Source organism: Ascaphus truei, chromosome 3, assembly GCF_040206685.1.
Source record: "Ascaphus truei isolate aAscTru1 chromosome 3, aAscTru1.hap1, whole genome shotgun sequence".
Lineage (NCBI taxonomy): Eukaryota > Metazoa > Chordata > Amphibia > Anura > Ascaphidae > Ascaphus > Ascaphus truei.
This window is the reverse complement of record NC_134485.1, coordinates 210,764,194-210,791,020: the sequence shown is the minus strand read 5'-3', so window position 1 is coordinate 210,791,020 and position 26,827 is coordinate 210,764,194. Positions and strand designations below refer to the sequence as shown.

General features: G+C 42.0%; 1 protein-coding gene across 3 annotated transcripts; it reads left to right on the top strand.

Annotated features, from left to right (window-relative positions):
- Positions 1 to 243: 243 nt before the first annotated feature.
- On the top strand, positions 244 to 24,400 carry LOC142489395 (galectin-7-like). 3 transcript variants are annotated; one of them, XM_075590012.1, is made up of 9 exons: positions 244 to 403; positions 6,775 to 6,863; positions 10,063 to 10,267; positions 10,786 to 10,905; positions 12,499 to 12,543; positions 15,573 to 15,666; positions 15,703 to 15,773; positions 22,878 to 22,919; positions 24,259 to 24,400. In XM_075590012.1, exons 1-9 carry the CDS (start codon positions 371 to 373, stop codon positions 24,349 to 24,351), a joined length of 792 nt encoding a protein of 263 aa, XP_075446127.1. In that variant the 5' UTR covers positions 244 to 370; the 3' UTR covers positions 24,352 to 24,400. The 3 variants fall into 3 exon arrangements, with proteins under 3 accessions (XP_075446127.1, XP_075446126.1, XP_075446128.1); XM_075590011.1 differs by having other exon boundaries at positions 15,573 to 15,773; XM_075590013.1 differs by lacking the exon at positions 12,499 to 12,543 and having other exon boundaries at positions 15,573 to 15,773.
- The last annotated feature ends 2,427 nt before the right edge of the window (positions 24,401 to 26,827 follow it).

Genomic DNA, 26,827 nt, shown 5'->3' with positions numbered 1-26,827 from the left:
ATAACTTTTTTTCTTTCTTTTTCAAAACTGATACTGAGGTACCTACAGAATGTGACTGTAACCAAAATACCAGTCCCTGACATTCTTGTAACCCCATGCTTTTTAACCTTCCTACACTGTATCACAAGGCACTAAAAATCAACTCACTCCTCTGGTGACACTGTGACTCTGACTGTTTATTTTCACTTCTGCTTTTCCTGCTTTCTCACAGATCATTAAGCTGCAAAGACAGGATCCTCCCCTTCTATTGGCTGGGCGGGCATTGTGATCTCCACCGTTATAAAAGCAGCTGAACTCTGCTGTCCTTCTACCATCGATCCAGCACAGGTCAAAGTGAAGACTGCAGAACGCCTCAGACCATTGTGACGTCATGTCGTTCGGACAGACCCCAATCTACAACCCTGTAAGTGCATTACCCAAACTTTCACTGTACGTATAGGGCTCATTGGGCGGGGTAATGCACACAACCCACCCATCTGTATGCAATTTCAACTCAGGGAAAATGTAACATTTTGGTAAGCAGGCACAGGATTGCAGGAACTATTTTTTTGGGGGGGTGGAGGTGCTGTACATACAAACTCGGTAACATACATTCGCACTGTGTATAAACCCAGAGGGGGCTGCAGCAACTCCCACACCCCTAGTTCCAGTCCCCACGCATCACCCTAAAGATACATATTTCTATGACTTGCTGATTGCCTGTTGCACTAGGACTTCTTATTTCTTGATCTGAACAGCTGCTTTTGTTGATGGAGGACGCTACCCAACTCCACCCTTCACAGTCATTTTACTGGCTGCACAAATATTTTTCAAAGTGATTAGCACTGTACTGTCTTGCAACGTGTTGCTTTGTTGTACAATACAGGACACTCTAGGTTAGGTTTTGCACAAAACACATGGTGTCCCCTAAAGGTGTCCTTATAATATTTTACTACTATAGTTCTAAAACAATCTGAAATCTCCTCTTTTAACTATGGATTGTGACCAAGCTGTTTTTAGTGGAATAACTGTTTAATTGAAAACATACAAGTCACATGATATAGGTAATGGAAATTTCCGAAATCGTGTTGAACTTCCTGTGTTCTGCATCTTACACTTCCTGATCAAGAAATATTATTATTTATTTATTTTCTTAAAGTAAAAGTTCCTCCTAGAGTTTGGCAATTTACATGGTTATGAAACAAATATTGAGATAAATATAGGGAAAAGGGAGACCAAAAAGCGCACCAGCACAAACGGAGCAGGAAGAACCCAAGACAAAAAAAATAATTAAAAGGGCACTTTAATGTGGCAAAAGACCCATCCAATGCATTTCGAACGTCGCAGCGTTCTTTTTCAAGGATAAATATGAAAGTTATTTTTTTTTTTTTTTTTTTTTTTTAAATATAATTGTCACATGGGAGTCAATGACGTTTTTAGGGACAGTTTGTGACATTCTACCTGAGACGGTTGCATCTTAAATAGATCTGTTTTCAATAGGTGTTACCGCTGGCATGGGTTCGATAACCTTCACTTGATAAATGTGCCTCATTATGTCCTATTGCATTTACCGGATTTTATGTTCATTATACAGTTATGTTCATCCTGTTTCCTACTACGTTGCATGTCCTTCTTTCTCCCCCCCCCCCCCCCCCCGTTACATTCTCCTTATCCCCCCCCCGTTACATTCTCCTTATCCCCCCCCGTTACATTCTCCTTACCCCCCCCCGTTACATTCTCCTTATCCCCCCCCGTTACATTCTCCTTATCCCCCCCGTTACATTCTCCTTACCCCCCCCGTTACATTCTCCTTACCCCCCCCCCTGTTACATTCTCCTTACCCCCCCCCCTGTTACATTCTCCTTACCCCCCCCCCTGTTACATTCTCCTTATCCCCCCCGTTACATTCTCCTTATCCCCCCCCGTTACATTCTCCTTATCCCCCCCGTTACATTCTCCTTACCCCCCCCGTTACATTCTCCTTACCCCCCCCGTTACATTCTCCTTACCCCCCCCCGTTACATTCTCCTTACCCCCCCCCGTTACATTCTCCTTACCCCCCCGTTACATTCTCCTTACCCCCCCCCCGTTACATTCTCCTTACCCCCCCCCCGTTACATTCTCCTTACCCCCCACCCGTTACATTCTCCTTACCCCCCCCCCCGTTACATTCTCCTTACCCCCCCCCCCGTTACATTCTCCTTACCCCCCCCCTGTTACATTCTCCTTACCCCCCCCCGTTACATTCTCCTTACCCCCCCCGTTACATTCTCCTTACCCCCCCCCCGTTACATTCTCCTTACCCCCCCCTGTTACATTCTCCTTACCCCCCCCCTGTTACATTCTCCTTACCCCCCCCTGTTACATTCTCCTTACCCCCCCCGTTACATTCTCCTTACCCCCCCCGTTACATTCTCCTTACCCCCCCCGTTACATTCTCCTTACCCCCCCCGTTACATTCTCCTTACCCCCCCGTTACATTCTCCTTACCCCCCCCGTTACATTCTCCTTACCCCCCCGTTACATTCTCCTTACCCCCCCCGTTACATTCTCCTTACCCCCCCCGTTACATTCTCCTTACCCCCCCCGTTACATTCTCCTTACCCCCCCGTTACATTCTCCTTACCCCCCCCGTTACATTCTCCTTACCCCCCCCCGTTACATTCTCCTTACCCCCCCCCCCGTTACATTCTCCTTACCCCCCCCCCCGTTACATTCTCCTTACCCCCCCCCCGTTACATTCTCCTTACCCCCCCCCCGTTACATTCTCCTTACCCCCCCCCCCCGTTACATTCTCCTTACCCCCCCCCCGTTACATTCTCCTTACCCCCCCCCCCGTTACATTCTCCTTACCCCCCCCCCGTTACATTCTCCTTACCCCCCCCCGTTACATTCTCCTTACCCCCCCCCCGTTACATTCTCCTTACCCCCCCCGTTACATTCTCCTTACCCCCCCCGTTACATTCTCCTTACCCCCCCCGTTACATTCTCCTTACCCCCCCCCGTTACATTCTCCTTACCCCCCCGTTACATTCTCCTTACCCCCCCGTTACATTCTCCTTACCCCCCCGTTACATTCTCCTTACCCCCCCCGTTACATTCTCCTTACCCCCCCCCGTTACATTCTCCTTACCCCCCCCGTTACATTCTCCTTATCCCCCCCCCCCGTTACATTCTCCTTATCCCCCCCCCCCCGTTACATTCTCCTTATCCCCCCCCCCGTTACATTCTCCTTATCCCCCCCCGTTACATTCTCCTTAACTCCCCCCCCGTTACATTCTCCTTATCCCCCCCCCCCGTTACATTCTCCTTATCCCCCCCCCCCGTTACATTCTCCTTATCCCCCCCCCGTTACATTCTCCTTATCCCCCCCCCGTACATTCTCCTTATCCCCCCCCGTTACATTCTCCTTATCCCCCCCCCCGTTACATTCTCCTTATCCCCCCCCCGTTACATTCTCCTTATCCCCCCCCGTTACATTCTCCTTATCCCCCCCGTTACATTCTCCTTATCCCCCCCCCCGTTACATTCTCCTTATCCCCCCCCCGTTACATTCTCCTTATCCCCCCCCCCCGTTACATTCTCCTTATCCCCCCCGTTACATTCTCCTTATCCCCCCCCCGTTACATTCTCCTTATCCCCCCCCCGTTACATTCTCCTTATCCCCCCCCCGTTACATTCTCCTTATCCCCCCCCGTTACATTCTCCTTATCCTCCCCCCGTTACATTCTCCTTATCCTCCCCCCGTTACATTCTCCTTATCCCCCCCGTTACATTTTCCTATCCCCCCACCACCCCTGTTACATTTTCCTATCCCCCCACCCCCCCTGTTACATTTTCCTAACCCCCCACCCCCCTGTTACATTCTCCTAAACCCCTCCCTGTTACATTCTCCTTACCCCCCTGTTACATTCTCCTAAAATCCCCCCCCCTGTTACATTCTCCTTACCCCCCCCCCCCCCCCCCAACTTTATAATGTGTTGCATATATATATTACATAGTCAGGTGTACAGGGGGAGGAAACTCACAACATCTTAGCGAATATGATGGGTGCTGCAATGGGGGGGGGGGGGAATAGATTTATTATGTGAATGGAGCTAAAATACTGAAGAGAAGAACCCACCTGTATAGGGGCCTTACTTTTTCTACCTATTTGCAAAGGTGGGTTCTTTTCAGTTATAGATTTATCAAGCAAATATTTTAAAATAAAGTATGCAGGTCTTGTACCTCAGGTCTGCTGTGGCTCTAAGCCAGGGGTGGGGAACGTCCACGAAATGATTTGGTCCGGCCCCCGTGCGGCCCCGCCCTTTATATTTAAAAAAAACTAATAATTTAAAAAAAATGGCAGATATTCAGCATGCGCAGAGGTCCCGCAGGGTGTCCGGTCTGATGTCTGTGAGCCCGATTTTCCCCCCCCCCCCCCTCTTCCCAACTTGGGACTGAGGGCGGGGAAGCCCCAACCCAGCATCCCCCGCGCTGTGCTGACCTGCGCACTACCAGAGGACAGCCAGTGCGGGGTTTACAGTGAGAAGTGCGGCTCTGCACTGGCTGTCAGCTCAACCCCCCCCCCCCCTCCCAATGAAAATGTTTCATAATAAAAGTATTTTTTAAAAGTGGTGCTTTTAGGCACATTATCTAATAGTGAGCAGATGGTGTCACTAGCTGCCATATCCAGATGATATTGTTGTATACTCCACTGTTAGCAGAAGATTAACCCATGTCCCCTTACTTATGGTCCTTCTAAGCCCTGGGTACGCCCTAGTGCAGCAGGCATTATTACAGGGAGCCAGCTACCTAATTTAGAGGCACACATGGAAGTGAAGGCTCCCATTATTAAAGTGCTCAGAGTCCTAATTCTGCTATGAGTCATACTATAACTACTTATTCAGGTCTCTCCATTATATTCTTTAGAAGGATTGCCCTCTAAACCGATCCATACATATCTAGGAACTGTAACCATTGCATATTATACAGTCTGCATACTATTGACATTTGCAACAACGTATCTGATTTATACTTGAGTTGCTGGTTACTATGTGAACTTGACACTTTTGTTACCTTTCAAACCACAATCGCTAGCTTCTGTACTCATTGCTTGGAGGCACAGAACTGTGGTACAAGACCTGACTAGCATACTTTTATTTTAAATATGTTTGCTATCTATCCTTTATTTTAATTTGAGTGCAGCTCCAATAAAGTTGACACTTTTAATACAACCATTTTTCATATCATTTTGGGATCTGACTGCTCATTAGTGCGAGTATCTTTTACTGTTCAGTATGTATCTGTATTACATTATTTTAAAATTTTACAATAGCAAAATCCCACCCTCAATGTATTTTTAGAAATATAACATGGTTATTTGAATAATAAAAAAGGTGTGTGTGATCCTAATCTCCTGTATCTATGTGGACATACATTAAATGGACTTTAGAGGGATGAAGGAGAAGCTCCATGAGTGAAGGCATTGAGTTTGAAGCAAGCTAGTTTATATCTCGGTGTCTGCTCCTTGTGACCTTGGGAAATCACTTTATATCAAGTCACCAAACCTAGATTGTAAACTCGTCAGGGGAGGGACTGTGCTGTAAAACTGTATGCACAGTTCAACGTACCCTGCACTATAATTGTAATTGATTGGGAGAAAAGTGCCACCTGAAATATTGTTGCTGTTATTATTAAATAAGTACTTTTCATGCACTGTGCACAATGGACCCCTACTGCTGCGACACACTTTATTCGAGCAAATACCCAGTATGTACCTGGCAGATACCTGGAATGCGCCGCTCCTCACCTCTGACAAGCCCCGTTGCGTTTGCCTTCCCAGCCATGGTTCATGCCTGGCTGACGGGCGGCTGATCTGTTAAATGGTAATGATTAGGATTTAATAGGCTGCAATGCTTCGCGTGTCTACCAGATGGCATAAATTCATGAATTGTAATGCAGTATATATATATATATATATATATATACTGTGCAGTATTGCAGCCAGCGGGAATAAAATGCTTCAATCCCTGCCTGGAAAATAACACAATGCACTCGGGCAGAAAACAGTCACAAACCTCAATACACCCGAGTATACCCGAATTCGTGGGACTAGCCGAGCTCGAATAAAGTGTGTCGCCAGTGTACCCTCCTTGTGCAGTGCCAAGGCTGCTACAACTGTATGTATTTCTATTGTAATGGTGGTTCCCCCTCCAGGAGTTGAAATGAAGGCCACAAGACACCAGAAATAACCAGCAGACTTTGCAGTCCTATGTCCCCTTTACGTGGGTGCCCATTAAATTGGAAACTCCTCCTGGTGTCCGCTTTGACTTTAACGTTGTGGCTACTGCTGTAATTTTACTTGCTTTAGAAACACCCTTTCCCAGGATAACCTTTATTTCTACCTAGAAAGTGAAGTTTAAGATTGCATTCAAGAACCAATCCCACCTAGAACCCTGACTACCTGTGTTAACCAGTAGACACAAAATGACCACAGGGTCAGGGCACACATGATAACATCGCAGTTTTCTATTGGTTATCCTGCAGCCATGTCTGTAATTTTATTGTTCATACCAGCACTACAACTATCTCTGGTACCTCTGGGGGTCACAGGAGGTATGAGAAGGTACCTCTGGGGGTCACAGGAGGTTCAGGTAAACTTGAGAAATTAAATAAAAATAGTAGGCAAAAGGTGCCCTACACACATACAGTTTCAGTGAGACAGACATGGTTGAGATGAGAGATGTTGGTTTATATTAAATCAACCTGAATATCTTCACATGCAGATCTTTCAGTTATGTCTTTCTCTTCCAGCCTGTTCCGTTCACAACATCTTTTCACAATGGTCTCTGTGATGGGGCGATGGTGATCATTAATGGGACTGTTCTTCCCTCAGGTGACCGGTGCGTATCTTGTGCTTGTTTGCAAAGTTGTGGTGTGTGGTTTTTGTATGTGGTGGTTTTTTTTTTTTTTTTTTTTTTTTTAATACCAATGAAGGTCCTTTACATAAAATTAAGTGAAGGTAACACGATAAGGTTTAATAAAATCTGAAAGAACTTCACTAAAGGTGAAGTGTTTCATCATGATTTTAATGGCTTCACTGCCAAACTGACATTTTGCATGTTGAGGCTGCAATGTCTCAGATGAGGCAGACGAGTAAGGGTGTCGCTTTGTATTGTCCGACTAGGCCATTTTCGGCCCCAATTCTGCATTGAGGTCAATGGGGTTTTTGGGCTGAAAAATGGCCTGAACAGCTTATTCTGATATAGACTTAATCTGTGATGCCAAAGAAAATGACACATTAGCAGGAGCAATCCATGCAATATCATGTCTCAAAACACTCAGATGTGGGGAAAACTGAGGGCAATGGGAACCAAAGTCCTGATAAAGTCAAGAGCAAAAAATGAGTCTCCGTCCCAAAACGGGGAAGAAATCCGTTATGGTGTGCAGTCGGGTTCTGCTTCTTAGTTTGCCTGGAGGCCAACTGAGGCCCCCCCCAATCTGCGAATACGAGAACAAGAAGCGCAACATCTAGTACATTATTTAATGTGCAAAATGTTAAAACCAAAAATCTAGACGTAGAATACTTGCAAACATCCTTGTAAAAAGTGCATTGCCGAGTACAAACTGAAATAGTAAAGTCCTCCGTGAAATGCATGACTGTCAGCCACTGCCAGTCACCGCTCCCCATCCTGCTTTGATGTCCTGCTATAAAGTAGGATCAAGCTCGCTGCTGCTGGTCATGACGTCGACTGACAGGTCAGCCAGTGCTGATAAATAGGTGCCAGGAGTTACATTTTAGGTGCGGCCTGGGCTTTTTCCATCCCTGCTGTGAGGGCTCAACTGGCAACAGTGAACTTTGTGAGCACTGTAGTTTTCAGGAACTAGGTGAAACAGTTTATTGAGCAGTTTGTGGCAGGCCAGCCCCTCTTCTAGGTATATAATCTCCTAGCAAGGTCCCCTTATTTCACTTAACTTACATGTGAGTATCTGTACTGGTATATACCAGTTTTTAATTGCACTAGGTTATATAAGCATATGCTTTGATATTTTAACCCCTTCTGGGTAACCCCTGTAGTGTTTCACATAACACTAGTATGCATTTAGCGTAGGGACCTGCTAAAGAGACTTGCCTTGACATGGTTAGCAGGCTCGGCATTATTTGATCAAAGGATGTATACCAAAAGTCTCCTTTTACTTATAGGTATTTACACCATACATTTATTTATATTCCCCATTGATTGCTGTCCCTTTGGGAGAAGTGCAGGGATTCACTTTCTGTTTTGAAACATTGGAGAGCCAGGTTTCTACAGTCCTGTAACCATCCTGCTTTATAGAAAAGTGTGGCTTTATGCTCACTATAGGTCCTGTACTTCAATATATCTGGGGGTAAGCACAGGCGAATTGACATTATATTTTGTCTCAGACTCCTATTCAATATGCTGTGAAGTATTGTTCCCCATTCTGGAAAAGCTTTGTCTTCATGTAAATGGCGTCTTCAGCACAGAAGGTGGATTTGCAGTATACTAAATAGGGGTAATCTGGACCAGTAGAAAATTGAGGGAGCAAACTGCTGTTAGACTCTCTTCTATGGCCTCAGACATGGTGCCGCAGACCATGCGTGCACACGCTGAGCGAGCAGACTGACTTAAGGCAGTGTTCGTGTCCGTGCGGCGTGCGGAAGGGGCGCACGTTGCACAAGAAATCAGTCAAAATTGATTTCTTGGGGGGACAGGCTGGTCACGTGAGCGGTTCACCCATTGAGGGAGAAGGCACCATGTCCCAGGCCTCAGGCAGAGCTGTTAATCACTGATCTGCGTTCCAAAGACTTGCCCCATGAATCCTTGTGTAGATGAAAAGGTATTGTGGGGTGTGACTTTTTGGGTAACGAGCAGTCTGCTTCTTCTCTTCTCCTCCGCCCCCCCCCCCCCCAGAAAAAAAAAGTGCTAGTTATTCCTGCACTGGCCCTCACGGTGGACGGTGGATGAGTTGCCTCCTGCAGTGGACTGGGGTCATAATGTTTTGAGAACAGACTCCTGCTTAGTCTTTTGTCATACTCTGACTCATAGGGGTAGACTCATTTGACTGGCCCTCTTTTGCATTGATCATGGTTTACAATTACTTATCACATGTCTTTGTAATAAAGACATGTGATGTGTGACGGTGAAAAAACAGGCGCTAGCACCATTATTGACCACTGAAAATATAGTGATAATAAATAACTCAATAGTGAACAGTGAATAATAATAGTACAAATACGTGAAATATATATGAATTATAACCCCCTGCTCAGACCCATCTGGTAGGGCTGGTTTCCTCTGGTCCCCAAGTCGTGGAAATGTATTCGCAGTCCAGGGGGAGCATAAAGGGAAACAAGACAAAACAATCTAAGTGCAGACAATAAAATATAGTAAATAAACTCTGTAGAATTCTTGGCTCCTATGTGCAGCCTACTCACAGGATTTTAGTTAAAAAAACGGGCAACAAGCGACAGCTTGGATAGCAGGAAAAACTTCAGGCTTTGGAGTGATGTTATTCTCCAATCACAGCGAGATGAGGATGCATGTAAAAAAAGAAATATATCCATAGTGCAGACCATAGTAAAACGTAATTTTATAATGGTACTAAAAATGCACATTTACAATAAACGTTAAACGCATGAATCACCAATTGTGATATAGGAGAGTAGATATGTGCCTGGCTCACCCCCCACCTCTGTTTAGTGATCGATCAGATGGTAAGACACCTCTGCGGTCAGCTCTCTGCTTCAACATCACTCCAAAGCCTGAAGTTTTTCCTGCTATCCAAGCTGTCTTTTGTTGCCTGTTTTTTTACTAAAATCCTGTGAGTAGGCTGCACATAGGAGCCAAGAATTCTACAGAGTTTATTTACTATATTTTAATGTCTGCACTTAGATTGTTTTGTCTTGTTTCCCTTTATACTCCCCCTGGACTGCGAATACACTTGTAAAAAAGACAATTCGCCAAGCCTTAACCAAGCCTTAACCTATCTGGGACCTCACCTTGACACATGGTGTCCTGTTATTACTGTACAATGTGGTTTTTAGGCTGGTCTTCTCATTTAGCTGTTTTTTTGTTCTAGTTTCTCTGTGAACTTTCAGTGTGGCGGCTCGTCCAATGATGACATCGCTCTTCATTTCAACCCACGTTTTCTGGACGGTGGATATGTTGTCTGCAACAGCAAGGAGCGTAACAGCTGGGGAAAGGAGGAGAACAAGAGAGAAATGCCTTTTCATAAAGGGCAACCCTTTGAGATCAAGATACTGATTAAGTGCAACAGCTACATGGTATGTGCTTGTAGCAAAGGCGTAAGTGAGGGGAGAGTTTTCTAGTGTTATAACACATTTTGAGTTCTCAAGAACCATGTTAAAGTTTTGTCAATTCAGGTGGCAGACCACTCACACCTGGTGGATGCAAATGGCAGTGACTAGGTTCAATGGTGGTTTGGACCGTGTAATAACCAATATGTGTGGCAGAATCCTTGCTCTAGCAAGCTTCGAAACGACACTTTTTGTTCCTGGCAGTACTGGAACATAATGATTGCGACTGGTCACAAACTGGACTTATTTGTGTCACCAGTAGTGCTTCATCTGTAAGGCTATTCTTTTTAACCAGCATTTAAATGCCAGCCATCTTTGTAAATGTGTAGAGAACCTGGGAACGGCTCCTAATGTATACAAATATGGCAAAGCAAGTATACAGGTTTATATTACCCTTGTTCCTATTGACATCCTGTGATGTTGCTAATCTGGTCTTCTAGACTGCACTTTGTCTGTATTTCTGAAAAATGTGGTTTTCTCTACAGGTGTCTGTGAATGGGAACCACTTTATGGAATTTTGTCACAGGATCCCCCTCAACCGAGTCAATACCATGGCAGTAGATGGAAGTGTTGGTTTAACATGTGTCAATGTACAAGCACAAGGGGTAAGCACCATTGTAATATTAATTTCTATATCCAATGTTCAATAGGAAAAGTGTACACTGACCAGCATCAGATTAAAAACTCTCCATGGGACAGAGTGATCTGTACCATGTTGGCCTGATTATAAGTAAATAACTTTAAATTCAAAAATACATACTCTTGTTCAAATCGGGTGCGTGCTACCAATACAGCAGCCACCTGCGTTGGGGAGGGGAGAGCGGTACAGGAAATTAAGAGTAGCCTATTGGACTTTTTTTTTTTTTTTTTTTTTTTTTTTTAAATATGAAAATGTGAATTTTCCATCCCATTTTTCTGTTTCTGAAACTAGGGGGTTGCCCTATAATCAGGCAAATACATAATCTTTTAGTTTACAACTCAAACTGCTGGGAACATTGGCAACAAATTCTCGCAAACAGGAAAGTGTTGCAAAGATATGTTAAAACATGCTATAGAAATCAAAGGTTCCTTTATTATGGTATTTGTTGATTAAAGACTTGTTTTTTATTTTACAGTAGGAGTTTGAGCTACAGCTCAGATTCAATTTGTTCTCAACACCTAGGTTACAGCTATCTGAGAGTGCACCCTGAAGGGAATCTTTTGTGCCTCCCTGATTAGGGAAACATTTGTGTGTTTATCTTTATCCCCTTTGCACCGCCAGTATCTCTACACCACTGATTTTAATAGGTTGAGCGGTAGTACAACAGTCTGTCTAAATATTCACACTTAAAAATAAATAAACAAAGGCAAAACCACGTCAAGAAAGTAAAAATATATATCACCCAGCAGACTGCTTACATTTGCAGTTGGAAAAACAAAAGTATTTGTAAATGGCTTGCATTTATTACTATCTACACATACATTATTCACTGCTCTGTCTGCAAAATGGAGGAAGAACCAGAAATGGTGAAACTTGCTGATTATCTTCCTTTGACCCTGACTGTAAACTACATATATGTTGGCACAGCAATTTGTTTCACGTTTGTTTTGCTTTGTGTGGATTCTATATAGAACCAGGGATCTGGTTTTAAAACCAAAAATGCTTTAAATCAATTAATGTATTGCACACAGCCACATTCCAGTAATTGGTCAGAAACCAGAAGTGGCAAGAGTTTCCACCCCAGTGGTGGCTGCATGTCAGGCAGAAAGCATGTTTACAAAGCTCTCCACATTGCATGGTTGTCATTTGTATTATTCCACATACCATTTTTTTCCCCCCTCCCCCCCCTCTTTACAACACTGACATTTTCAACACCAATAACTTAGTGTCGATATTCAGTAATGTATATGAGGAGGAGAGGATTAAATAGAACATGATACAAAATTATACTCCACTCTGCTGTGGTATAATTAAAAACATGTACTTAACCTGCAAGTCTCCAACTATAATCTATTCAATTACAAAACTAAATTGGGGTTTGTGTGATATCACACAAATACCCCAATTTAGTTTTGTAATTGATATAATTTTTTTTTTTTGGCACATATAATTTGTTCCATGTTTCTGAGACCTGTTGCTTAATGATAAAGGAATGCACTTGACATTGTTCCGTTTCACTACAATAGTCTTTAAGCTGGGATTCTGTGCTTTCTTTTAGGCTGCTTTCCCCTCTCCGCAGTTTCCTCCTGGACCAGGGTATGATGTGAGTTCAGTCTTGTGAATATGCTGTCTATCTTTTATATGCTGGCAAGGCTTTTTTTGAATTCTTAACTGTCATCGCTCAAAGATTTTCTGAAACCCATGAAATCAAACTTTTACACATAATACACTTTTTTATAAACTTTGTAATTTATTTAAGCTATAAAGTAATCTCCTGTATCCCCAAGAAAAGCAGGCTTTGTATAAAGTGTTGGACAACAAATAAAATGAATGCGCTTTGTACCAATGTAAAGAGCTTGCAAATAGTGGGTGGTTTTGATGCATTGCTCCATTTTCTGCTTGATTTTGCAGCAAATAGAGCAGATTTAAACAGAGACGCTAACAGCAGTTCGTGGTTTTTTTAACAATAAAACAGTGACACAGATGCAGTATCTGATCTGCATCTTGTTACTCCCTTTGCATAAATCTTGATACATTGCATCATTTTCCTTGTGTTCAATTTGCCTTGATACTTCTCCCTCTGGTGCAAAGAAATATGTACAGGTAGTAAGAGTAAGTCAGGGATTATAGTGATGGAGCACATGGTGTCACGTGCGCCTGTCGCCCTAGCAATGTGTGCACTGTAGATGGAGGTGTGACGAACACGTCACCAGGCTGGTTCCCTCATTGGCTGAACCACTCACATGACTAGGCTGTTGCGTGAAAAAACAAATTTTTGGAGGCTCAAAATTGCGCTATCGCGCTCAATATAATCGCAGCCTAAAAAAGGCCATATCTATCATTCTCTCGATGTGCTTGTAGTGTCTGAAGCTCCATAAGGTAATGATTGAGACCTCCTGAGCTGCGTCTCACACTGTAATTTAAATTTTTTTATTGATTGCATAAACTCTTTCTAGCGCTAATTCATACAGCGGGAGCATGTTTTTTATTCTCCCTAATGGCAATGATACATGGATGGGAAGTATTAGTATCACAACAAACACAACCTGTTGTATTTGTAATGTGTACATTTACATTTTCACAACACAATTCTGTCCATGTTTAACTTTGCTATAATTCCCATTCATGTCCCAGCACTAATATGCTGAGGGTTTATAAAACTGGCTGGGACATTAATGGCTTGTTCTGAGGGGATTATTGCTAATGTAGGCTACATTTTTAATATTAACAATTGCTTATTTTAAGTTTCTGGAAACAATACTCAATGCAACTCTGACTGTCACGGGAGACCAGGCTTTTTAACAAATTTATACCGGGATCATTCACTAGGCAAAACACTAGTGGAATAAAATGAGGTTTATTTGGGTAAACCCACATACACAGTGACATACAAAGATACAGGTAAAATACACACTTAACTGGGGGACTGGGGTGAAATCTGGGCTAAAATAGGGGCAGGGTGCCTGCTTTGGTAGGCTATCCCTGTCAGGGTAATGTACCCGGGCTTCCTGGTCCCCTTTTCGGCTTCAGTTCCTAGACACTACCGTTACGTTCCAAAACGAGAAGTTTGACTTCACGTCTGACTTGGTCTCTGCAGGGCAGACTTTCCTAGCTTCAAAACAAGCGGGTTGCTCTGCTATTTATAAACAGAGCAACTTTGAAAAGCCTGCCCTCGTCATCGACTCAAGCCATAAGATGGTTTGGTTCTCTGACTGGGGCTTCTTGCATACCTTCTGCTATTGCTGTTCTATGTTCAGCATGGGAATTCCTTCCTGCCAGCCAATAGGAATAGTGGCTCATCCTTTGGCTGTCAGAGGGGGGTGTGTGCCAAGCCAGCTTGGGATGCCCTGTGGGCGGGACATAAGAATTGACCAATGGGAAGCGCACCAACATTCTGCTTCCCCAGTCAACCCATTGCCACCTACTGGGCAGGCTCCACTGAGTCTGGCAGACTAGTGTGCTCCCTGCAGGGGGTCTCTGTTCTCTGGACTCAGTACTCTGCCCTGGCCACTTGGCTCCCCGATACCTGAACATCCCGTCTCCTATTTGAACTACAATGTCTATCCAGACATCCTGACACCTTGGTATATGCCTGGGCTGTCTGAATAGACATTTATAGTAAATGCATAATATGTTTTATTACACAATTTATTGGAGATCCATACCTGTGTTGGAGATGGATCTGGGATATCTGGGCTTGAAAACCAAGAGTCTGGGGGACATTGAGAAGCCCCGGTGTAATTCCACCCACGTACCGGCAAATAGTGCCTCCACATCGGGGAGCATTAGGGGACTACTGGTATCTTTGGCCACCGAACTCCTGCAAACAAAACAATTGCATTTCGACCCAAATATCCAACATAAAACCTACACGAAGTTTGGATTTCTAGGGCAAAGGGAACATGTAAACGGGAAAATTAGGGGTTACTTCATTTTTTACATGTATAATCCCTAGCACCTGAATTGTGCTAGGTAGCAGCCAGGGACCCCACAGTTTCAGGGGTAACCAGATGGGCTTAAACCTGGTATGTATGTCTTTTATATAGCGCCATTAATGTACATGGCAATTCACAGTAGTAATACATGTGACAATCATATAAATGACTGGTCAGGGGAATAAGTGCTTCAGACATAAAAGTAACATTTAGGAAAAGCGTCCCTGCTCCGAGGAGCTTACAATCTAATTGGTAGGTAGGGAGAACGTACAGAGACAGTAAGAGGGAATTCTGGTTAGTGTCTGCAGGGGACCAAGCTTCATGTATCCTGTGTATAGTATTATCCATGCTGCTACTCGTATGCTTCTTTAAGCAAGTGGGTCTTAAGGTGGATAGAGGGTGCTAGTCTGATATTGAGGGGAAGGGAATTCCAGAGGTGTGGGGCAGTCGGTGAGAGGTTTAATGCAGGAGAAGGGTTTAGATACAAAGAGAAGACATCCTTGAGCATAATGCAAGAGTCTGGATGGTGCACAGCGAGAAATTAGGGCTGAGATGTAAGGAGGGGCAGATTTATTGTATAGCCTGATTAACCCCTCCTGTCACAATGTGTAATGCCCAAGACCTCAATTGTTTAACTGCATTAATGTAATTGTGTGCTGTACAGGTATATCTAATCTGCAGCTCTGCTTTGTTTCAGCCTGCCTTCCCTCAACCTGGGTTTCCCAGTCACCAGCCTGGCTTCCCTCAACCTCAACCTGGGTTTCCCAGTCACCAGCCTGGCTTTCCTCAACCTGGGTTTCCCAGTCACCATCCTGGCTTCCCTCAACCTCAACCTGGGTTCCCCTCTCACCAGCCTGGCTTTCCCCCTCAGCAGTTCCCACCTGGGTCTGCATACAATGTAAGTTAAATGGATAATTGCTACACCAGTGCTACCAGGGATCAAGAAACCAGACTAATATTCCAATATCCCCTTGGACTATATGGAAAAATGTGATTTCAGAAAGGTGCACTCGTAGAAAAAATCTCTTTATTCAGCCACCAACAATTAGAAGTAGGGGGGGGGAGAAATACGCATTGCATCTATCCTTGAATAAAATGTGACTGACTGCCCTACAATTTAGTAGTGTGTGTATGAACTGACCAGAACAAACGGCTGAATACAGATACCTGGGTATCTTGTGAGAAAAGCGTAAATAAAAAACAGTCTGTTATTTTGAAACAGAATAAATTCACGTGAATTTATTCAAGTCAAGTGCACAACGGAGACAGCTTCAAAACAAAAGCTCACTAAACAATAAACATGGTATGCCATATATTTATACCCTAAATCCTAAAAAAAGTGTCCTCCCTCAATGGGGGCTTGCGCGTCACTAATATTACCTCATTTTGTAATACATAACAATATTAAAGTCGATGTCATTTTGGAATACATAATAATATTGTATAACTGCCTGTCAGCTAGAAACCATTCTGGGGTTAAATGGGATGTGCCTATTCTGCCACCTTGTGTGCGAACTAGTTTCACTGCAAGAATCTAAGTTTATTTCATGGGTTCTCATAACCTTTAGCCTGTTTACACTTTCAATTTGAAGCTGATTGGATGAGGAAGGGTCAATAAATTCAGCTAAGAGCGATAACATTCCATTCTCTGCTTCACACATTCATTTATACAGAAATGAAACACAGAAATTAAGACTCACAGAGACAAGACAAGAAGGCGGATTGAAATATTCACACAAAATGGCTTCATCCTAAATGCTGTTATGCCAGACCCCCTAATGTCTCAACTTTGTCAGTCCCTCCTCTGACTCTTTAAAACATTGTTTTTGAGAATTATTGGTATGATTTTAGTCCAGAAACACGTTGGGAAGCACAAGGGTGCTCCATCTCATAATGCTGCTTGAGGGTATAGGACAGTGCACGAGGGTGCCTGCTAAATGTAGTCATAGTCTCGTATGGCGTTACAGCCAAATTCTTGTCCAGAGTTAGAACATTGTATTTGGCATCTTCTTTCTTCAAGGGACTGCTGTAGATTGGTTCTGCAAACAATGGCATTATGTCTGCAGAGGGGGTTGCATATTTGTGGATCATGCCTTTGACAAACGTAACACAAACATAGATGACAACGAGTATCACAATCACACACATTACCGCATTCAAAAATTTCGCTCCTAGTAATCCTACCAATCCAGTCAGCCCCAAAGGGTCCCAGTCTGTGTCACCTTCCTTCCTAAGTCTTTCTTGAATTTCTTCTATCTTGTCTAACTCATGCTGTACCTTGCCACTCTGATCTTGGATGAAAACACAACATTGTTCTTTAATTAGGGCACATACACCTCCAGTTGATGCTAAAATGTAATCTAAAGCCATTCTGTTTTGTAAGGCCATAAGCCTGATCTGAACCTGTTCTTGGTTTAGTGGTGCAATAGCTGTAGTGGTGTGATTGAGGACAGCATCTAACACATCTGTTAATGTATTAAGCCTGTCATATAGTAACCCACCTCCTACATTTGTAAATAAACTAGCCCAAAATTGTTCTCTACATAAACTACTTTTCAGTCCTGCAGTGTCTGGTGTTTTTCTCTTGTTTCTGAGATGCCCTGCAGGTAATTCTTTGAATGTAAATGCAGGGACCACTTTCCCTAAATAATTGCATCTACTGATAAAGATGTGTTTGCAGCTATGTATTTTGTTGCTGCTATTTGTTTTGCTCTATACTGTGTCTGATTCAGTGTACTGTTATCTATGCATTTGTACAAATAGGAAATTGATCTTCGGTCTTTGTTTACATATATGTCTAGTTCAAAACAAGTGTCATTTGTGGGAGGGAGGACTTTACCTATGGAAACATTTCCAGTTGTACTGCTTATATGACAACTTCCCACTGGAATATTATTCAATAACGGTGCCCTGTTAAATTCTTTGGAAAATTGTCCAGTCAACATATCTGGTAATCTTGGTGTGTCATTTGCTGCAGGAGTTAATTCTTCCTGGGTATTATCTCTTTCCCAAGGGGTTAAATGTAAGTCTCGTTTGTTTCTGGATGTACCAGTGGACTTTGTTTGTGAGTGAGATGCTTTGTGTAGTGTTACCTTGACCATGGTGATAGATATATGCGATGTATAAGGAACACAGACAGATGAGTATTGTTGACAAAGCTCCGCAGAGCATCATCATGACAATCCTGTCATCTCTCTGTGGGTTATACCTTCGCAGACCCAATGGTCCATACATCTTAAAAATCTAACTTATAAACACTATAAAAGAATAAAAATATTGTGTCTCTGAAAAAATAGAATGTTCTGAGTCTTTGAAAAAATGAAATGTGCCTGATAAGATCAGGCCTCTGCCTGGTATCTTATTTTCCTCGTTGGTTAACGGTCAAAGTTTGTCTCGTCAAAACGTTAACTTGATGCGCCTGTGCTTTAGGTGACTTTGGTCTTTGGTGGAGCTGGAATGAGTTTTATGTGAGCCACGTGGATCCAGGAATCTCTGACTTTAATTGCTGTATTGGTGGTTAGTATGGTCCTTTTCATCTGGGATGAAGAGCATGCTTGTTTAGGAACTACTTGACCTTTAACTCCGTCTCGTGTAGGTGCACTTTTATCATGCCTTATGCCTAGAGACTCAAAGTGTTAGTGGCATACAATACTTATTAATTGTTTTATTACCAATAGATGTTCCTTAATTTGTTCCTTTGAACTACTGATAGTCATAAGTCGTCCCATAGGGAGATAATTTATACCTAGGAACAAATTCTTGTATCAATGTGTTTACTACTGTCTTAACATCCGCATATAGACAGAGGTATCTCCTATTAATGCTCCTCATATTTAAAACTAAGCAGCTAATGTGGACTTGACTGTACTACAATCTAAGTTCCTAAGACTTTGGGCCTCATCCATTGTTAAACCAATTGCTTCCATAATCAACTCTATCCTGTCTACAGGCCATATCCCTAAGACCTGGAAAACTACCAGAGCTGTCCCAATCTTCAAAAGTGGGGACAAAAACACTGTCTCAAACTACAGACCAATATCTCTTCTCCCAATACACACTTGCTCTCATTCATGCCTCACTATCATCTCCTCCGATGCAAATGGTATCAACCTTTTCATAAAATACTAACTAACCTTAAAACTTGCCTCACAAATTAAACATCCCAATAGCCTGCACTCATGGCAATTATTTCACACACAGTCACTCCTACCAAACCCATTGTGGCCAAGCACTGCCATCTACAGCACTTATTCCCTCACCTGCTATCTCTAAAGTTCCCTTAAACCTTAGATTGTAAGCTCTTAAGGGCAGGGATTTCCTTTCCTATTGTCTGATTTTGCTGCACTTATTATTCTATTATAATTCCCTCTACTGTATTCTTTGAAGTGCTGAGTACATTTTTGACGCTATACATACACTACAATACACTACTATCCAAAGTCATGGACAAAAATGTGTTCACTCCCAATTAAACAATTACTATACTAAGACAAATGCCCCTAGCCAATTCCAGTCAGGCCTCCACCCCAAACACTCCATTGTAACTATTCTGCTAAAAATATGAAATGCCTTGCATATTATATATACCCTGCTCACTTATGTAACTGTATTTGCAACTAGGTATCACCTGTCCTTTAACTCTATACCTAGAACATATCCAAAAACGAGAGGTGACTCCCAATGCACCACTTTGGCAAAACATTCTACAAATATTTTAACAATAACTACTGCTTATAATAAAATAGAACACCTATGAAAAAAATAAATGGTTAAAAGTTATAAAATATATCACATATTCAGATAATAGTCAAATGCTTTTGTATAGGACTTCACACTAAATTTCTTGTAATATAATCTCTTTGCACAGTGCCGAACACACAGACAGCGTTATTTTTTAAAGACACTCAGAGAAAAATTTCAGAGCTTGTTTATCTTGGGCAATTTGCCAGCCCGGGCGTTTCGCCAAAAAAGACCTTGAAAGTGCAAAACAGATAACAAAACAGTTTCTCTGTCTTCTAAATATTAATTACTGGATTGAAACTTCAGCTCAAAGTTAAAAATGGAGCTCTCTCCACAGCAATAAAAACGAAAAAATGTATGGCCTCTCAAAAATAAAAATATGACCTTTCAAAAATAAAAATATGGCCTCTCAAAAAAAAAATGGGACAATTAACTAAACTGAGGTTAGATCAATTATGAACACACCCTATATAATTTAACAATACGTGCAAGCTTAAAATCTCTCCAACATATCCTAATCCTATAGAAATGCAATTGACATGTTTTTACTGGTTTACACACAATACAGAAACCACAATACAGACACACAAAGAACATAGACACAAACTTCTCTCCTACACAGCGAATCAGCTTCTCATATAAATAACCTGCTTTTAAAACTAGTTTTTTTTTATTTATTTTTTTTTATGCTCCGGAGCTTTTGAGTTTTGAGTTAACTTTTCGTATCTTTTGCACATTCCTTTGGAGAAAAAGGGCGGGTTTTTGGCGCTGTCTGTGCTGCTGTTATTCTGATTCTCTTTCTAGTTGCCATTAGAACAGAAGGAAAAAGAATATTTTCTGGTTAAAAAGACCCATTCATGTGGCCAGTACGAACAAACCTTTTAAATTCCATTCTTTTTCTTCTACTCTCTCTTAGGGCTGCTCTGCAATTACTGGCAACATGTCCTACCTTTTTACACTTATAACACTTTCTGTCCCTTCCAAACAATATACACAGTCTCTAATTGTATCCCAATTTCTGCATATAAACCTTTCATAAAAATAACCCTCTATCTACTTCCTCAACACCATCATATGCCTTAATTATCTATCGGCAAATTCACTTGCTATTTCTTTCCTATTCACTTTCTTTTTCACTTGTTAATATAATAACTTCTGTCCTGGCAATGGTACAAATTAATGCAGCGGGACCCTTCTGTCCCTCAACATAATTCTTTTGATCCATATTAACGTAAGGTATGTTTCCCTGTGGGATTCAAAAAACACACGAGACGGCGCTCCCTGAGATTATCAATCCCACAGAAAAAGACCCCTCTTTCATTTAAACATCTGCGCAATTTGTTGATAATAGTACAAACAGTGCCATTCACTGGCCAACAAAATGTATTTATATTGTCTCTTTTCGTTCTCTGTATTCATTCTTTATTATTTTCGTCTGCAGACACACAATCCTGTTAGAATTTTTGGATTCCCATTATTCCCCTGTTACAGAAATCAAATTTAATTGACCTGTACAATACTTCGGCTACAGCATTCAACTGTTAATTGGACCTGTACAATTTAGTGTTACAATAATCAACGCAAGCTGATTACGTACAACTCTTTTGGCATGTTATTGTTCTGAATAGTGTAAATATGCAAATAAGGACCTGTCACAAGAATGTTCCCCAATCACATTTTCCTCACCATAACGATACCAAAGAAACTTGAATCACTTCAGCGGGTCCAACCCAGTCCTGATAACCCTTATACTTTTATAACATGGATACAGATAAGACCTTCTAACCAGATCTCCATGAATAACTCACTTGGTATGTAAATGACAAAACAGAGCAAATGTACAATCAGGGACCCGTCCTGCTCAGACAACAAAAATATTTATCACAACCCAGGACGGTCTGAAAACAATCCCTTTAAGCACACAAACACTCACCTTCATCACCAAAACACCAAAACTTTTAACGGGACTCTTACCTTAGCCCCTAAGAACTCTTAACAACTCTTACACTTTAAAATGAATACAGGAACAGAGAATAATAAATTCACGTGAAACTGCTAGGGATTCTTACTCGTCACATTCAGATAAGACACCGTTCAAAAATCGGCTCCCACGCACCACTCAAAACAATTTAATCAGGCTGTTTGTCTAAAAATGCAGGTAGCCTTACCTTGATTCATATGAGCGCTCAGGTTTTAGTGATGGAGGAGTGATTCATCCGGGTGCTCGATTCCGATGATATTGAGTCCCTATTCGGGCGCCATCTGAGAAAAGCGTAAATAAAAACCAGTCTTATTTTGAAACAGAATAACACGTGAATTTATTCAAGTCAAGTGCACAACGGAGACAGCTTCAAAACAAAAGCTCTCTAAACAATAAACATGGTAGGCCATATATTTATACCCTAAATACTAAAAAGTGTCCTCCCTCAATGGGGGGCTTGCGCGTCACTAATATTACCTCCATTTTGTAATACATAACAATATTAAAGTCTATGTCATTTTGGAATACATAATAATATTGTATAACTGCCTGTCAGCTAGAAACCATTCTGGGGTTAAATGGGATGTGCCTATTCTGCGACCTTGTGTGAGAACTAGTTTCACTGCAAGAATCTAAGTTTATTTCATGGGTTCTCATAACCTTTAGTCTGTTTACACTTTCAATTTGAAGCTGATTGGATGAGGAAGGGTCAATAAATTCAGCTAAGAGCGATAACATTCCCTTCCATGTGCTTCACACATTTGTTTATACAGAAATGAAACACAGAAATTAAGACTCACAGAGACAAGACAAGATGGCGGATTGAAATATTCACACAAAATGGCTTCATCCTAAATGCTGTTATGTTGTTATGCCAGACCCCCTAATGTCTCAACTTTGTCACTTGCATGTGTATATAAAGGCTTAATTCTAATGTAGTTAGACAAGCTGGTCAAATAGCACTCCAATCATGACCATGGATACAAAAAATGATACACATATACCAAATTGAAATAATAAAGTCACCCTTCTGCTGTCATGTAACATTTATTTGAACAGTGTTTGTGTGGTGAAAATAAATCTATTCTGACTTTATTTCCCCCCCCCCCCCCCCCCTTGTATGGCATGCCTTATTAGGACAACCCAGTTCCACATTGACCCAGTAATAGGTCAAGATGTATAATTCACAGAAATCAGTATTTTTCTTTCTTTACACACTGCCTCTGACTTGGTTATCACCAAAACTAATGACTGTTTTTTGTTTTTGTTTTGTTTTTGCAGCCAAACCAGTTTGCTCCTGCGCCAATGCAATCCTCAAATTATGTAAGTTTAAATAATTGTTCTAATCTTTAGCTTTTTGAGAAAAATAATTTCTAGTCTGCCTGTATCAGTCATAGCAAGCACTCCAAGGTGGGTTTTTTTTTTTTTTTTTTTTTTTAAATTGGGAATTGTACAGAGCCGATATATAAACTTATAAATACACACTTTTCACTAGAAATGTGTGTGTTGGCAATTATACAACATTATAAAGTATGTATTAAAAGCAGAGATTCTTGGGCTAGTCTACCATTAGAAAGCTTTTTTTTTTTTTATATATTTTTTTGCCCATATATTAAGCAGTATTCCTTTGGGCCCTAAGACAATGGGCTGTAAGGTCTCTTGGTGCCAGAAAGTCTTATGCAATGCTTAGATGAGCCAAACGCCCATATTTACCATCTCAGAATGGCTTGTGCTACAAAGAAAATAAGCATATTGAAAAAATAATTAATTCACCTACTATACACCGCTCAAAAGAAGTGAGCAGCCAACACCACGGCACTTTTTGTTTAAAAAAAAAAAAAAAACAGTAGGTGGCATGTCAACACAGCAATACTATATTCCCCTTATAATAAAAAAATATATAATTTTTATGTAAGATGGGACAATCTATAATTCTATCTCTTACAGTAAGCTGGCAATCGTTTTGTGCTTCGGTAAAATCTTGATTGTGTGACTAACAAAATGGCTGCCTCTTGACTCTGCTGCAGTTTGTGAAATGCTGCAGCTGATATGCAACACATTATGAACTGTGATACAGGAGTGAAGCGCAAACCCAAACCTATTATAAATCCAGTGATTCAATACAAATTAATATCACCAAAAGAGAGAGACAAGCTTCAAAGGAATTTAACTCTGCTATCCAAGCACCAGAAAGGTCTGCTTTCTACAGTGATCTAAACTGGTTGCCAGACAGCCAGTCTGACTATTCAAGGCAGCTTATTGGACTTCCACATACGGGACTTATAAGGTTCACTGTATTTATTTTGTTGACATCAGCACTTTTTGCACTAATTTAGCACACTGTTAAATGCAGACTATCTAATACTACAGAACTGATTTATTTAAAAAAATATAATATTTTTCAAGTTTTGCTACTTTATCTCCCATTCATTTTAAATGGGAGTTGGGGCATGCTGGTGCGTAGCACCCTTTAGTTAATATGGGTCAATGTAGCTAATATCAATGTTGGGATTATTGGCAGTGGAACCAATTTTTGCTATAATTTGAGGTGAGTCTGTATTGCAGTGGCAGCAGAAAATTAATGTTTTAAAATGTGACACCACCAAGAAATGATATGCGTATCATGGATTGCACCGTGAAGAGCTTTCTCTGTTTTTTCCAGGTTATGCCGTATCAGACTCCTATATATGGAGGGCTCTTTGCTTCCAAGGCCATTATTGTCAGCGGTACTGTTGCTGCAAACCCCAAAAGGTAAAGGGCTCTTAAGTTGTCATTTTAAGTAGACAAACATTAAAAAGTAGTTTTGTATTTACAAGCATTAGGAGCTCAACCTGAAAATGCCTACTGCTATTGATCATTAGAAAAGGTTAGTGTAAAAGGTAGAGCATTTTGGGGGTGGGGGATTCTTCCCTTTGATTCTTGATTAAATAAAGACTGGGTGTGTGCCAAGCACACGTGTTCTAAGTGAAACTTCTTGATGTTTTGTCACTGTAGTTTGATTTTGATAGAATGAAAATACGTTTTTGAAAGTATAAAATTATTGGTACTGTGGCAGGTTTGGTTATATCCGGCAAGGACTTTTTGTGCTGTGAGATTAGCATTACTTCCGTTTATTTTCATCCCATGAATGAGTTTGTCCCGAGGCTTAGGTAGGTGACAGGAAAGAAGTTTCACTTCAAATCGCCAGACTGGAAAATCATTGAGTAATAAAGAAAGGAAAGTCTTAGTAGCTAGGGGGGAGGGGGGGTGTCTCTAATGAATATGTACTGGGTAAAAAAGTACCAATAGATGCATGAAAATATATGCATAATGCAATGGTATAAAAAAGACAAACCTATTTTAAGGTGGACAGCATCGTTATACACTCTCTCTCCTGTACTTCACATGCAGAGCTGCCCGCTTCTATGCATGCATGGGTGGTGCTGGCCGCGCCTGATCCTATTTTTTTTTTTGTCTCGGCAACGATTTTTAGTGCTCAGATTAGCTAGCGGGGACACAAGTGCTTGTGCACGCACCTTACTTCCATTACGCATTTTCGTCTCCATGAAAGAACAAAATTCCGTCAGAATTTACTAGGTGTCACTTCAGAAATACTAAACAGGGGATATGCCAATAAGTGAGCTTTGCTGTGTACATTAATGAGATCTCCAGTGACCATAGCTGGATGACCCAAGATTGTCAAATAGTCTGTAACAGATCAGAGGAAGCGCTGTCATGTGTGTGGGTTATTTTTGTTGTGTTTTTTTTTTTTTTTTTTTTAAACAATGAAATGATCTGTTACTTGGGACTGTCCAACACCCTAAGGTTACCCCTAGTGGTTTGTGGGGGGGAAAAATGTAATGGCAGATTCCAGGTAATTTAGTGGGTCCTGTTGGGGGGGGGGGGGGGGGGGGGGGGGGAGGAGGAATAGGAGGGGGGGGGGGGGGGGGGGAAGAGGAGGAAGAGGAGGGGGGGGGGGGGGGGAGGAGGAGGGGGGGGGGGGGGGGGGGGGGGGAAGAGGAAGAGGAAGAGGAGGGGGGGGGGGGGGGAGGAAGAGGAAGAGGAGGGGGGGGGGGGGGGGGGGGGAAGAGGAAGAGGAGGGGGGGGGGGGGGGAAGAGGAAGAGGAAGAGGAGGGGGGGGGGGGGGGGGGGAGGAAGAGGAAGAGGAGGGGGGGGGGGGGGGGGGGGGGGGGGAGGAGGAAGAGGAAGAGGAGGGGGGGGGGGGGGGGAGGAAGAGGAAGAGGAGGGGGGGGGGGGGGGGGGGGAGGAGGAAGAGGAGGAGGAGGGGGGGTGGTGGGGAGGGAGGGAAGAGAGCAGAGACTGGTGTGGATGTCATAGCTGTCAATTACAGCACAAACGTCCAAAGTCGCTCCCCACAATGCTTTGCATTCACAGTAGTTGGGCATTGTGCGGTGCCACTGTGAATGCTCCTGCGATATACTATATCATACTACCGCCCCCCTCCCCATTAAGTTTAGGACATTATATTGCTGGGGATTAGTCACATAGTTTTTTAGCAATAGTCTTGAGTAGGCAATAAGATTTAATTGGGTTTTGCTGAACAAATATTTCTATTAGGGGTTCACAATGTATAACAGATTCGGGAACACTGCCCTTGCCTATCTGGTAACAGGTGGTCATGCCATCTACTGCTGCATTTCATGGGCAAACTTTTTAGATTCATGGTGACTGAACTAGTCATGATTTAATCAACACATGTCACCATGACTGGATTATAAAATATTTTCCGATCCTTCTAGTAATGAAGTATTTTAATTTCTCTGAACATTTTATAGTTCTGTATAGTTGACTAAGATGGCATTTGTACTATTCCACTAGTACACATTTATAACCATGTATAGTTGGTTTTCTTGACTTTGATATATTTTTTTTTTTTTTTTTTTTACTGTTGTACATCTTAAAAGTGAAAAATATAGGATACGTCTTTGCAATAGGGCCATCTTTTCGGCAAACGTTTCCATCTGCACCAATTCAGTATTTTCAAACTTGTAGTGAGGAGTCCAAGGGCTTTATGGAGTATTTACATTTAAATACAGACCAAAGTATTTTCAGACTACCTAATTATCCATGTTCAACTATTTCTAAAACGAGATCCACTGAACACACTGCATTAACCCTCCAACATCAGGATCACTGAATGCCCTATGGGTAAAACTGATTAACTGAACCTATGTATTGGATAATGTAATTTCTGTATGAGTCCATATCTACGGTCTGTCTCACAGGTCTGG